Source organism: Camelus dromedarius, chromosome 27 (genome assembly GCF_036321535.1).
Source record: "Camelus dromedarius isolate mCamDro1 chromosome 27, mCamDro1.pat, whole genome shotgun sequence".
Taxonomy (NCBI): domain Eukaryota; kingdom Metazoa; phylum Chordata; class Mammalia; order Artiodactyla; family Camelidae; genus Camelus; species Camelus dromedarius.
In genome coordinates this window covers 20558122-20573118 of record NC_087462.1, presented here as the reverse complement: position 1 = coordinate 20573118, position 14997 = coordinate 20558122, and the positions used below count along the sequence as shown (strand labels likewise).

The 14997-nt window shown below is 51.0% G+C and overlaps 1 protein-coding gene across 3 annotated transcripts in view; it reads right to left on the bottom strand.

Annotated features, from left to right (window-relative positions):
* Nucleotides 1–5085, bottom strand: part of ERGIC1 (endoplasmic reticulum-golgi intermediate compartment 1) — a 99611-nt gene extending 94526 nt beyond the window's left edge. For 2 of the 3 annotated variants that reach the window (XM_064480098.1, XM_064480099.1), the window contains exon 1: nucleotides 4549–4953. In XM_064480098.1, coding sequence (XP_064336168.1) covers nucleotides 4549–4850 — 302 coding nt within the window. In that variant the 5' untranslated portion in view covers nucleotides 4851–4953. The other variant, XM_031437801.2, reaches the window with a different exon arrangement.
* Nucleotides 5086–14997: the final 9912 nt, after the last annotated feature.

The following is a 14997-nucleotide window of genomic DNA, read 5'->3' as shown; positions in this document are numbered from 1 at the left end:
CTGGACCTTCCAGAGTGAGATGCTGTACGTTGTCCTGAGACCACAGTGGGGGTCTTTAAAGTCAATTTCAGAATCAGGTGTCAGACCACACTTTCAGTTTAAAAAAAAAAAAAAAAAAGTTGATGACTTTAAGTTTCTTAATGAGCGCGGCTGGGAAAGGATTAGAGATGAGAAAGCCATGGAGTCCAATCAGGGGAGTTTGAACTTGGTGAATGAAGCGGAGAGCTTTAGAGACGAGCCTGCAGGATACACGTGGGGCTCTGAGCAGCAGAGCAGCGCTCCGACCCCAGTGCCTCCTGCTGACCCGCCACAGACTTCAACTCTGCTGCGTGTCAACCGGCTCATCAGAAAAGCGGGACAATGGCAGGGTCTGCATTGCACGGTTGCTGGGAGTTAAATGAGTAAAGATCCTTACCCCAGTGTCAGGCACTAGTAAGTGCTCAACAAACGCAAATTACTGGCTGGATTTTCACCAAATTTTTCCTCTGCCGTCTAATCTTTATTTCCCCTATGCCTTGATTTTGAAGTCTATTTAGATTTTTAAAAACTTGTGAAGTATGTGTTTCCCTCAGTGTCCCCAAGTTCTTTCTGGAATGAGGCAGGTAGAAACACGGGCATTTATGTCAGCTACTATCCGCTGAGTGCTGACTGTGTGCTCAGAGCCCACCGTGGGGGCTGGGACTTATGGGATGCAGGGAGTGAGGGGGTTGTAAGGATTTGCAGGGGCCCCCCTCAGGCAAGGCTGCATGGGGAGCTAAGGAAATCAGAATTGATCAGAGCCATGGGCCCTGTGTGGAGGTTGCAATCAGGATGTGAAAAAATCAGGTCAATTTTGGAAAGCAACCCTGGGATTCTGGAGGAGACCTGGGGTCTCCTGGAGACGACAGATGACTCGGAAGGCTGAGAAGGGACGGAGATGGAACCAAGGAGGTGCAGCAGGGATGGCGTCATTGGCGAGTGACCTGTGCAGTTCCACAGGGTCTCCTGCTCAGCGGGCTGCGTCCAGGCTTAGCTTAATACTCTGCTCTCATTGTCCTGACATTCTTAATACTTTTCCAACAAGAGGTTCTGCATTTTCATCTTGCTCTGGGCCCTAAAAATTATGCAGCCAGCCCTACCCTGCAGGGACATCTCATCCGCCTCTACCTCTACCCTTCCAGGTGAGGCAGTCCAGGAGAGGCCAACCTCTCCTTAACATGAAGAAACTGAGGCTTGGAAAAGGTACGCCAACTGTCCCAGGGCCTGGATGGTCAGTGGCAGGGTGACAGCACACCCCAGGTCTTGGGGTTTCAACTCGGGGGCCACCATTGTTGGGGAAGTGGCCACCACCGCGTCCCTGAAAGCAGCGCTCAGGCTCCCCTGGGCCTGGGCTGCAGGAACTGCCCTCCCCCAACCTACCCCAGCCTGAGCCAGAGGCAGCAGGTGCTCCTGGCCCCTGCCAGCCGGAACTGGGTCCAGGCAGAGCCAACGCCCACGGAACTGGGACACAAGGCCAGTTCCACCACGGCAAGGTCCAGCGATTAACAAAACAGCGCACCAGGAGCAAAGCAAACACGAGTCAGCCTTGAAGGCCCAGGGTCCCTCCTCTGTACTCTGCCTCCTCCCCCACCCCCTCCACTACAATTTAGAGGAGAGCACATTTGAGGAAGGAAGTTGGGGGGGATCTCCCCAGTAAAGGAAGATGCGGCATATCAAATCACACCGTGCCTCTGGCTTCCTCAACAGACTCTGAGAGACATTTCCTGGGCGCGAGTGTGGCCCACCACTCTTCTAGGCACTAGAGTCATAACAGTGAATGACATCAATAGACATCTTTGCCCTCGGAGGCCCTTATTTGAATGCAAGGAAGAAAGGGAGTAAGTATAATAATTAAGTGAGTTACACAGTGTTAGGAAATACGGGAGCTTTGATGAAATAACAGAAAAGGCGTAAAGAACGCCCCAAATTCATTGGGTGCTTATCTGTGTCTGATGCTGTTACACACATTGACTCAGTCAATCCTCTCCACAATGGGCACTGCTCTCATCCCCACTTCAGACGATGCACACAGGAGGTAAGGCACATGAAGTCCCACAGGCAGTCAGGAAACAAGGGGAGCACCAATCAGAAAGGACAGGCGGTTCCTTCCCCGCCTTCCTGATCTTGCTCTTTCTTTTTTAAATTGAACTATAGTTGATTTACGACGTTGTGTTAGTTTCTGGTGTGCAGCATAGTGATTCAGTCATACATTCAGTTATATATTCTTTGGGGGATTAGCAGATACACACTACTAGATATAAAATAAACCACAAGGACCTACTGCATAGCACAGGGAACTATATTCAGTATCTTGTAATAACCTATGATGGAAAAGATTTTGTTCTGTTTTAAGGGTGCAAAAGAAGCAGGAAGCCTGGTCTTCTCCCCGGCCTCTGACTGGGAGAGGGGGGTCCGATCAGAGTATGCCCCTCTCCATTCACCCATAGTTTTTAAGAGATCTTACGGGGTTGTTGGACTCTCTGAGTCCACCCTTTCCTCCCAGAGCTAAGGCTTTGGAGCTGACAGTCCCCAGTTCAAATCCCAGCTCCACCAGCTCACCACAGCCTGGCCCCGGGCAAAGGAGCTTCCACCCAGCAGTCTCCCTTTCCTCTGATTTAAATGAAGATTGAAACTCCTTCTCACAGGGGACAAGGGAACAGACGTCAAGTCTGCACCCCCACAGTGCTTGTACATTGGTGGACACCCCACACACTTTGGATCACCATACCCCCACTCCTGGGACCCCAGGATGCCCTCCTCCCTTCTCCTCTTGAGGCCTGAAAGGGCAGAGCCACATGGCACCCAGCTCTGCATAGTGGGGCACATGGCAGAGGACTGAGCACAGAGCAGACACTCAGTAAACGTCTGATGAATGAACACCGAAGCAGAGGAAGGTGTGTGGGACGGTGGGTGGACCCTTCCTTAGAACCTGAGCCCTGTGATGTACAGATCTTAAGAAGTGCGGGTTACTAGGCTCATCCTCAAAGGTGCCAGTGTGAAGTGCTGAAATCCATTCTCACTGTTCAAGTGGTGGCATGGGCCTTCCAAGAAATTAATTATCTCATTAAGCTGAGGCCCCCAGGGAATCTGGACACGCCAAACCTCCAACTCAGGGGGCACAGGTCAGGAGTTGTGCATGACCTGGCACCTGGGCCCACTCTTTAGTCTTGCTTCCCTGAGGTCCAGGACAAGACCCTTAACCCTCAGGCCTCAACTTCCTCCTCTTAAAATGGCAGGGGTTAGGTGCAGAGTGAATGAATTAAACGCCCCAAAGCAATGTCTTCCCCAGCAAGGTCAAACTCACCAAAACCTACCGGATCACATGGAGATGGGAGTGGGGGCAGGAATTATCAGTATGGGTAAGGGGAGGCTTTCTGGAACCAGGAACTGATGTGCCAGCTACAGCTCTGTCATGGTCCAGATGTTAACTGTCCACATGAGGACTGCCCTTGAATTCCATCAGGGGGGCTCTCCTTGCTTTCAAACTACCCGGGGTCTTTAAGCGTGCATCTGAGACCCTGGTGCCAGCCCCAGGGCTGCATGGAAGGGGCTGTTGGTGGGATGACACTGGTGTCCGGGGCAGGCTGAGTACCACATCAGTCAGTGCAAGAGGTCCAAAGCCAATGTTCCTTCCAGGCCTAAGCCCCTAAACCCCAATATGCCCACGTGCCATGGGGGTCTCCGCCAGGCTTCTCTTCCCAGGAAGACTCTCACGTTATCCTGACTTCATTCATACCTGTAGAGAGGGAAGGAGCAGGCAGGCACCAGAATCCCCTATTTTGTGGATAAGGAAATGGCCTCATGGAGAGGCTGCTTGTCCAGTAACGTCCCACTTTTGAGCGCTACACCCTACTGGACTCTGAGTTAAGCACTTCCCATGCACTCAGTCCATGCAGGTGGGACTTTATTTTTAGCCCCAATGTGCAGGTGGTGACACAGAAATACTGAGAGGGCTCAGACATGTGCCTGAGTCATCTAGCCGAGCAGCTCAGGCGAGGTCTGAACCCAGAGCCTTCGCCCCTAACATCTGGACTAGAACGAGATGCTCTTGAAGAGGGCAGAGCCAGGATTCTAATTCAGCTCCTTCGCGCTAAAACCCTACTGTTTTCCAGGCCGTACAGCCACAGTCTGGCTGCCTCAGGCCAGGGCATCCCCTAGGGCTCTGCACCTCAAGGGAAAGTCTGGTGGAGACCCCTTCTCAGGCAGGCTTCCAAAGGCGTAGCCCAGCACGACGTGGGCCAGGAGGAGGCTGACCCCCACAAAGGGCCCATTGTGGTGACTGCAGAAAGCCAAGGCCAGGCCCGGCTGGGCCCCGCGGCCGAGCCCTGCCCACAGCTCCCTGGCCTCCTCCCCTCCCCCACAGAGCCCCCATACCCAGAGTACAGGACTAGGGCTGGCTGGGGGACAGGCCTCCTGTTCGGCCCAGCCGGGGGGAGCCCGAAGCTATGGAAACATGAAACCCTTCAGCTGCTGTCTGGTGGGATGGGGCTGCAGACCCCTGGGGGCTTATCCAAGGTGCCCTGGACGCACCTGTCAGCTGGGGTGGGGTCCACAAAACGAGGCTCTGTAGAGGAGAGGAAGTGGATGGTTTGCTGGCTCCCATCTGCGGGAGGGAGGAAATCTGTAACCCAGGATGGGAGGAATGGGATGCTGGTTTGCGAGGTGTAGGGGGAGCCTGGGGAAGGGGCTGGGGCTCCGCGGAGGGAAGGGGTAGAGCGGCCGAAAGGTGGGTGGCCTCGCCTCCCGCTGCAGGAGGGGGACCTCCGCGGCCCCCGTTGGCTTTGTGTGCGGCAGGGGGCCCGCCTGGGGTCCCCGAGGGCCTGCAGACGCATGCACAGCGCTGGGGGCCGCTTCTGCGTTCCAGGCGGGAGGGGTCTGCGGCGTGCCCGGGCATCCCCCGTGCTCGCGGAGGGGCTCCCCGGTGGCGGGGTTGCCACACTCACCTCCTGAAGTCAAAGGGCATCGTGCCGCCGCCGTCGCCGAGGGTGGGAGCGCTGCAGGCCAGGTGGGCCGCGGCGCCGCGTGGGTCCCAGCCGGCTGCCAACACCTCCTCCGGCCGCCCCGCCCCCGCCGGCCGCCCCCCGCCCTCGCCGCTCGCCTCCCGCCGCCGGGAAGTGACGCTCCGCGAAGCCCATTGGGCGCCGCCTGCGCCCCCGGCCGCCCCTTCCGCCGCCCCATTAAAGGGGCCCCGGGCCCCAGGGTCTGGGAGGAGAGGGCCGTGGGCGCGCGCGCTGGGTGTCAAGGCTCTCGGAGGGGCAGCCCCGGAAGACTCCCTCGTCCATTCCTTCTGAACCCCCCACTGGATTTTTCCATCACGTTCTCTCCGTAGGCAAATCCCTCTGCCTCTCCAGCCTCCATTATTTCGCATTTGTAAAACAATTTCCTTGAGTTGTGAAGATTGAGTGGAATGGTCCAGATTCGGACTGTGCGCAGCTTCGAACTCCGAGTAAGGGCCTAATGCTGTGAGAGGAAGGAGGAGGTCAGGCAGGCCTAGGTTTGTAAAGTCGACCCAGCACGTCCCTGCTGTGCTGTGCCTCTCTGGGAAAGACACTTGGCTTCTCTGAGCCCACGCCCTTCACGTCTAAACAAAGAGGCGGATAACACATACTAGAGGAGCTTTTTCCTGGGGATCAAATGAGAACGTTGGGAGACCGCTTAGCGGTACCAGGCACCTGGTAAGGGCTCAGTCACCCGAAGCTATTGTAGCTGGCCTGGGAGCTCTACTTCCACCTTCCATTTGTGGTTCATTCCAGCGCTGTTCCCTGAGTTCACTGAGCGGGACTCCGAGTCACAGCTATGCAGGACAGCAGACCTCTCTGAGCCTCAGTTTCCTTGTGTGAAATACACAGATAATAGGCATATCCTTGGGGAGTTGCTGGATTAGAGAAGACGGTAGCTGTAACACAAGACCCACGTGGAGGAAACGCATTCTGAACTTCCCCTTCTGTCGCTGGCCCCCACCTCCAAGGTTGTGGTAGCACGGAGCTTGAAAAATTCCAGGGGAAGAGGAGGGCAGGCGCTCATGTTAAAAAAGCAGCCAGTTTCCTCATCTCTAAATAGAGGGAAATGGTAGTATCTGTTCCCCTGGGAGGATTCAGAATGCACAGTGTTAGTCCAGGTTTGGTGTAGAGTGGAGCCAGTGAACCGAACTCTTCTCTTGGACCCTACAGTCGGTGGCCTGTCCTTCCCTCTCACCTCCAGCATTCCCTCTTTCATACATTTACTCGTTCATTCATTCAGCAAAGAGCCTGGCACCCTTGGGAGAGAGAAGGAAATCTCAGCCAGAACTGGAAACCCTGGGGGCAGCAAGAACGGTGAAGGGGCCTTGGGTAGCTAGCTACTGGTTGAACTGTTTGTTGGCCTGGCCCTGTGCAGGAGGGAAGCCATGCAGTGGTGGGCATTTGACCGCGAGTCCTCCCTCTCAAAAGATGGCCCACAGCCTGGAGGTGGTCCACGGGGCAGCTGTTTGGGCACCATGGGGCAACTTCTCAGCCCTAGCCCAGAACTACTGAATGAAGAGTGCATTTCCCATGATCTCCAAGAGATTCTTCAGCACATTTAGGTTTGAGAGGTGCTGCGATAAAGGATCTTACGTTGGGTGGCTGGAGGCTTTTGCATTTTCTGTTTCTTTTGTCTGGAGTGCTTCCTCTTGCTGCCTTCCACCCTGCTCTATGGACAGAGAATGTGCATGCCCGCCAATAGCCATTCTCCCTTTCTTCATAACTGTTAACTCTGTTAACAGAGCCCATACTCTGGAGCCAAACTGCGTGGGAATCACATTCCAGCCTGTCTCCTTACTAACTTATTTTACTTCTGTACCTCAATGTCCTCATCTGTAAAATGGGGGCAATAATATTACCTTCCTCATAGATCTGTTGTGAAGGTGAAATGTGCTGATGAATTTAAAGGACTCAGGACAGTGCCTGGCACAGAGTAAATGCAAGACAGGGTTGACTATGGATGCTATTTTTGCATGAGGATGGAGCTCCCAGTTTTTGGCTGGGCATATGGGTGCTCAGAATGAAAGCTGCACTTCCCAGCTTCCCTTGCAGCTAGATGTGGCCATGTGACTAAGTTCTGGCCATTATGATGTTAGGGGAAGCATCTTGTGGCCACTTCAGGGATTGTTGGTGGATATTACCCACTGTGTCCCTTTCTCCATCTAGCTGCCCAGAATGCATATGCCACCATCCTGGACGGTGTGATGAAGATCATATGGAGCAGAGCAACAAGACAGAAGGAGCCTGGGTTTCTGCCCACTGAATGGCACTGTACCTGTCCTTAAATACTTGCCCAGACTTCTAAGCAAGAGAGAAATAAATGTCTGTCTTACTTAAGCTACTATTTTAGACACTTACATCTGAACCTAATGCTAATGCACCTGCCCAGCCTAGTTAATTTCTTGATTTGGTTCAAATACCACATGCAGAATAGGCCAGGTCCCCCATTAAATGCTCATGTGGCACCCTGTAGGTGTTTGAGGGGAGAATTTGTCACAATTTGTAATGGGATTATTATTAGTCAGCTAGTGTCTATCTCCCCATGTTGACTGGAAGTTCTCCGTGGAGGATGGATGTCTGTTTGCTCACCACCGTATCCTAGCACCCAGCCAGAACCTGTACGTGGTGGAGGTGCCATAATTATGTGTCGAAGGCTGAATGGAGGCTTCCCGGAGAAGCAGACCTTCCCACAGAACAGAGAAGATGGGGAGAGGGTGCATCAACAAGGGACTTGGAGGTGACTCTTGAGGTTTTTAATGAGACCAAGCTGCCAGTTCCAAATGGTCCATCGGCCCAAAAGACAGTGTGAGACGGAGCTAAGGAAATCAGATGACATGCTACCGTAAGTGGGGAAGCGATGGATCTCTTTGACCCCGAGGAATGACTTACGAAGAGTTGAGTCTGGGGATTACTGCTCACACCGGACACGCTAGTAGCCAGCCTCCAGTGACTGATGTTCCCATGCCCTGTGTAATCACCTTCCACAATGAGAAGGGCCATCCTGGGGAACCAACAGGACACTGCGGAAATGACAGCATATGAAGCTTAAGGCTGGGCAGTGAGGGCACCGAGGCGTCTGCTTGGGCTCTTCTGCGTCACTTGTTCTGGAGGAAGTCACCTCCTCTGTCATCACAATATTCAAGCATGGTTACATGGGTCCATGTGGCAAAAAACTGAGGCCTCCCACCAACAGCCATGGGAGTGAGTCATCCTGGAAGTGGATCCTGAGCCTCAGTAAGTCTTCAAAGCTGCAGTCCCAGCCCACGGCTTAACTATAGCCACGTGGGAGACCTGATCCAGAACCACTTAGCTAAACTGCTCCTGAATTCCTGACCCTTGGAAACTGTATGAGATACTAACTGTTACTTTTAAGCCATCAGGTTGTGGGTAATCGATTATACAGTGTAGACAGTTAATACAGACTCTTATTCCCATTTGTTGTTCTGCCAGCATCTCCTCCCTGCCTTCCTCCACCTCGCCCCGGACTGGCTTAGTGATAGAGTAAGCCGCTGCAGTCAGATGACACTCTTGCTGGGTGACGTGGACACACTGCTTAACCAGCAGGGTGTCTGAGTATGAAATGAAGGGTAATAACGCCTTACCCGTGGCAGGCAGCCTCTGAAATTGCCATCCCAATTAATCCACCTCCTTGTATTCAAACCCTATGTAATCTCCTTCCTTAGAGTGTAGGCTGGACCTACTGACTCACTTTGAAGGACCAGAATATGGCAGACGTGATGACGTGTTGTTCCTAAGACTAAGGTATAGAAAGGGTGTGGCTTCTGTCTTGGACGCTCTCTCTGTCTCTGGGATCGATGGCTCTGGGAAAGCCAGCTGCCATGTGAAAAGGCAGCCTTGTGAGAGGCCCACGTGAGAGAGCTCGCAAGCGAATCTTCTGGGGCCTCCCAGCAACCACGTGAATGAGCTTGGAAGCCAATCCCTCAGCCTCAGTTAAGCCTTGAGATGACTGCAGCCCTGTTGGGCAACTTGACTGCAACCTTGTGGGAGACCTTAACCCAGAGGCATCTGGCTGAGCTGCGTCTGGATCCTGCGAGATGACAAACGTCTGCTGTTTTAAGCCACCAAGTTTGGGCTGATTTGCTATGCAGCAACAGATAACAAATACATGGCCCTAAAAGCTTGCTGTGAAGATGAAGTAACATGTACAGGGCCTGGCATATAGTAGGTGCTAATTAAATGCTTGCTGAATGAATCAATTGATAAACACGTGAATGTTCTATAATGTAGAATATTCTCCCTGAATCCAAATGCTGACTGGCCTCCACCCACTCCTGCCAAACACGTCACTGAAAGTTGTTTTAAGCAGGGAAATGACTGGGTCAGATTTGTTTTTCTGTAATAGGAGACTGGCTTGTATTCCAGGGGTGTGGCTGGTTCAGCTGCGGTCTGGATGAAGAGATTAAGAAACAATAATCCTTTGTCAGCTCAGAGAGATCTTGAGGGTAATTTAGGCCTCATACGTAGCAGGTAGGTCTCTGAACAGACAACTCTCCTTTCTGGCTCGACTAAGACTCCTGGCCAACCAGACGACTCACTCATCCATCCATCCATCCATTCAGTCATTCATTGTAAGTTATCCACTGAACACTTCTTTATGACGGGCCTTCTGGATGTAGAAACATGACACATCCCTGTTTTTAAGAAGCAGGGAGGAGGTAAGCAACTGTGTGGTGCATGATGAAAAATCAGGCTGGTCAGGGCATCAGTTCCTTGTGCAGATGCAGTTTTGTGGTAAGTGCGGTGGTGAGATGACCTGTTTCCTGCTACTTCTAGTGAAGGCTCCAGGGCTGACCCTTAGGTCACAGCCCTGAACAGTGGGCTCCAGGAGAATGGACAGGCTGAGTGCTGACCCCGGGAGCCTGGAGAGGAATCAGCCTCATCCAACACATGCAGATTCAGACGGGGAACCCCTCCCTCCGTCCCTGCTCCTTAGCTGGAGCTGGGGAGCTTGGGGAGGCCTTGGCGCGGCCCAAACATGAGTGTGTGTCGTGGTGCGTGGGTGTCACCGTGTGTCGGCAGCACAGGTGCCCAGGGGCAGGTGGGTCTGTTCTCTGGTGACTGGGCTGTGCTTCTCTAGGGTGGGCTGCTGATGCGCTGGGTGTCCAGCCAACCTTGACTCTGAGGAGGAAACAGAGAAGGGAGACCTGGGCGGCTCTGGGCGTGATTCCCGCGTAAATGATGTAAGTCCTTTCAGCTCCCTGCATCTCAACCTCTTCATCTGTAAATTGGGGATCTCCAGGATTCGAGGTCATTCAGTCATTCATTCGCAAGCTGATGGTACACCGGCACCCAGGACAGAAACTCCCTTCACATGTAAGTGTTTAGCACCCCATAAATAGTGATAAATCTAGATAAGCCCAATAATTATATGTTCCAGGTGTCTATGGCCAGATTCATATATTCTGAGTGGAGCAAGGCCAGATGAAAACCTGGCTCCCTGCAACCCCAAGAGCTGTGTGATGAGAGGTGAGGTCAAAGGTAGAAGAGAAATCCCTGGGGTCAGAGGTCAGGATCCTATGCCTAGTTCAGTTGATTCCTGTCTGGGTCACCTTGGGGGTGTCTCATTCCCCAACATGGTCTCTGTCTCCTCCCCCACAAAATGGAGACAGTGTCCACTTCACGGGGAAGTTGGGAGGGTGAAGTGTTTATCCTGCGGTCCTATCGGAGCCCCCACCCACTTTGGATCTGGTTCTAGCTGGATCTCAAGTCCCATCCCCTCTCTGGCCTCATGGCCATATTCATGAAGTGAGGTGAAATGTTGGAACACACAAGCGCTCTCCTCGCTCTGTGAATTCATTCCTTCCTCTTTTTCATTTTCCCCTTCTTTCCAGAACAAGTACCTTTTTAGTAGACCTGAGACGTGGCTTCCTGCTTGAGCTAAATTCAAGAAATCCTCACCAAGCCCCAGTTAGTGTTCAGGGATTTGGGTTAGAGGAAACATCAGGGGTACCCTCTTCTCTGGAAAAGCCACCATCATTCATGCTTAGAGTCATCAAAAGACCTTTGTTCTTTCTGCCCTGCTCCCCTCCTCAAGTCATATAGTCATCAAAAACCCTAGCCTGGCCTAAATCAGAGCTATTAAAGTGGGATTAGCTTTTGTGAATTTTTGTTTGTCTGTTTTCATGAACTAATTATTTAAAGGAATAGTAATTATTTAATTTAAAAGGCAACTTATTAAAAAAGATACTCAAACAGGACAAAGGGTCTACAGCAGAGAATGAAGTCTCTTGTGCCCCCCAGCCCCCAGCAAAGCTGACCACCGCTGAGAGTTTTCTTCACTGGACTGGGCTTTTTGGTGGCCGGGGTGACCCCAGCCCTTCTCTGGGAAGGCCATGGAGGCAGGCATCGCTCTGCTTTACCAGTGAGGCGCTCCGAGGCCAGGAGGGAGAGGGGCGAGTGGAGCGTTCCAAGGAGTTGAGGGTCTACCACAAGGCCAGAGGGAGGGCCGTGTCCTCGTACCCTGCTGAGGACTGAGTCCAGTCCCTCAGGTGGACCCCAGGGGAGACTGTGAGGTCACAGAGCCACCAAGGGAGACCTTTAACCCACTTGCAAGAGACCCACTAACCTTGTCAGAGAAGATCTGCAAATATTTGTTGAGCGACTATGACAGGCCTCCTGCCCTCCAGCTGGGGTAGGCATTAGGGCGAATTAGGACACCGAACTGGAAAGACCCCAGATCTCACTATGTGAGCAAGCAGAAGGGAGAGAACACTGATTCAACATCGACTCTCCGTCAAGGGCTTTTGTTAGGTTATTTTAAAATTAATTTTTAAATATAAAAGTGGTGCAGGAACACATTTTCTGTGAAAAAAAAAAAAAATGAAAGCTTTACAGATAAGGCTAAACCCCCTTTTGGTCTGTAGCTCCAGTCTTGGGTTCCTCCCACTTCTCCAGAAGGAACTTTTTCTATTTTCAATTTGCTGTGAATCTTTCCAACTTTTTTCTCTGCCTTTTTCAAACATCCGTGTTTTGTTTTTGTTTGTCTTTTAAGATTAATAGTATCATACCTATTACTCTGCCACTTAATTTGGGGATTAACACTCTATCCGGGAGATTTATTTTCAGGCAGATACAGAGCTACACCCAGGGCTGGCACAGGTGGTGTTTCATTGGATGCTCACATCAGATGAGCCACTGCAGATGAGCAGACAGTGCCTCAGAGAACTACGTGACTCACCACCCTGGTGAGTAGTGGGGCAGGACCCAGACGTAGATTTGTCTGCGTTTGTGCTGTACCTGCCTTTTACTTAATCTGCTTGAGGTTTATACCTTAAATTTCCTGGTTTGTGATATCATCAAATGGACCACTTAAATGGCAGGTTGATCAAGATGCAAGAGAGAAACCGGCCACCTCCCTTCCCTGTTAAAATACCTGCATGGCTCTCCAGTACCCAAGGGACCGGGTCTAAGTCCCTCGACTGAGTGGGAATAGATTTCTTTAGACAGAGGGCTCCTTGTAACTTCTCCAGCCTCCCCTAGCCAGGCCCTGCCTTGTCGTCAGTGCTCCATCCAGCACGTGTTTTCTGACACAATGAGCTCAATTCTGACACCTGTCTACTCTGGAGATAGCGTTAGGTCCCACAGGTTAAGGGGGCTTAGTCCTACAAGATTGCCCCTAGTCTCAAGCCCAGGTTGTCACCCGTGCTTCTGAGTGGCTGGTAATGGGAGGTTCCCACAGCCCCCTCTTTGGGTTCAGTGAATTTGCTAGAGTGGCTCTCAGAACTTGGCGTGACATTTACTTACAGTTGACCAGTTTATTATAAAGGATATTATAAAGGACACAGATGAACAGCCAGATGAAAACAAAGGGCAAAATACACGGAAAGGGGCTTGGAGCTTCCATGCCTTCTCCAAAGTGTCACTCTGCCAGCAGCTCCACCTGCTCACTAACCCCGTCTTTTGGGGTTTTTATGGATCCTTCGTTAGGTGGGCCTGATGGATTTAAGTTATTGGCCATTGGTGACTGAACTTAATCTCTGGCCCTTTTCCACTTCCTGGAGGTAAGGGAGGGGGCTAAGGTACAACCTTCCAATTGGGTGATTGGTTCCCCCGGCAACCAGCCCCCAACCTTAGGGGCTTTCCAAAAGTCACCTCACTACCATAAACTCAGGTGTGGTGGAAAGGGGCTTGTTATAAATATCCATAAAGATAACTTTCATCACTTAGGAAATTCCAAGAGTTCTAGAAACTCTGCACAGACCAAATATATGTTTCATGTTATAAATCACAATATCAAACTCCGGGAAAAAACAGACTGCTTATGGTTCCCTTCGCGCTCAGTGTTTTTCTCCTCCACGTCCTTGCCGGTGGAAGACCAATTGCCCATCCTAACCCCCCATGCCTGGTTTACCACCTCTCATCCTTTGCACCTCGATGCAGGGACCAGCTCCTTTTGGGTGCCCTCCCCGTTGTCCACAGGCCGAGTTAGAGGTCTCTCCTCTGTGCCCACAACGTCTTGTACTCACCATTCACAAAGCATCTCCCATCCCATTCTAATTGCCGTTCTATCTGCCTCCCACCCTTGAGGGTGATGAAACGAAATTCATATTTGATGGCAAGGTGGGAAAAATTTAAGTATAAAATTTTTCTTTGCCCATTTGGGCCTCCTCCCTCCCCTGTAGTGTGTGCTGTGCACCCATCCGCATTAACCACACCTCCTTAGGAGAGAGATAACTTTCCTTCTTAATCTCAGCAAGGAGCCAAGATGATCCACGATGCACTACTCCTTGTAGAAGTCGATCGTGTAGACTGTCAATAATACGGCATCGATGTAGAACCTTTGTCTCAAAAACTTGTACTACTATGCTTTGACCTCTAATGGGTGGAATGGTCCTCAGGGCTTTCTGAGAGACTGTCTTCTGGCTTATAACCCTCAGGCCGGCTCAAATAAAATTTTCAGTTTCATTCTTAGATTGACCGTTGATTAATTTTTCCTGTCGACAACGGTGAGCTCCTTGAGGTGAGGGTTGCTGTCTCATTCCCCTGCATCTCCAGGCCCCAAACAAACCCACCTCCATGTTTGTGGAGTCCATGAATGCCTCAGGAGAATGAACGACTGAGTTTCCTTTATCTTGTGTTGAGGTTTCAGGGATGTGAGAGAGAGGAGGTACACAGGATGATAGTCCTGGAAAGAGAAACCCAAGACCTCCTGAATTTAACTTGCCCAAATGGCAGTCATACTATCCACGTGTATGTGGCTGTGTTGGACTGTGTTTTCTCAAACCATCTCCTAACTCAAGTATTTCTCTTAGCTCTGCGATATTTCTCTTATTCTTCTCTTTCATCTGGGCTTTAATGCTCTCGAAAGGGGATGTGTGCCCTGATTTCAGGGGATCTGAAATCAGCTCCACCAAGGGCTGCTTGAGCCCAGCGGCTTCATTTCCTTGGTGACGTCCCATGTTTGAAAAGGGCATCAAAACTCTCTGCCCACTCTTGAAACTGGTAGGGATTTCCTGAGAAGGGGGACTGCGGACTTCGCTTTTGGGAGGAACTGTTCCCCTCCTCAAAGTAACAGTTAAAGCTCTTCACTAGCATTTTGCCTCAAAATTCCAATGTCCTGTGTTACTGCTAGAGTTAGGGAAAGCCCAAAGTTCTCACCCATTTCCTCTCACTTCCCTCTTCCCTGAACAATTTTGAGGGAAAAGCTCTCTTCATTTCTTTTTTTCTAAATGTGATTTAGGGCTCCTTTCACTATAAAAAGGTGAAAGAATATTTTAAAAATATAGAAAAAACAAAAAATAAGAGAGCCCATTACTCACACACCATCACATTTAGAGTTCTTCCAGTCTTTTTTCTATGTATAGGTTTTTTAAATATTAGTTAATTTATGTACACCCCAAAGTATATCACACCAATATGTAATTTAAAGAATTAAAGAGGAGAGAGATAAATTAGGAGTTTGAGATTAACAGATATACACTCCTATGTACAAAACAGATAAACAACAAGGACCTACTGC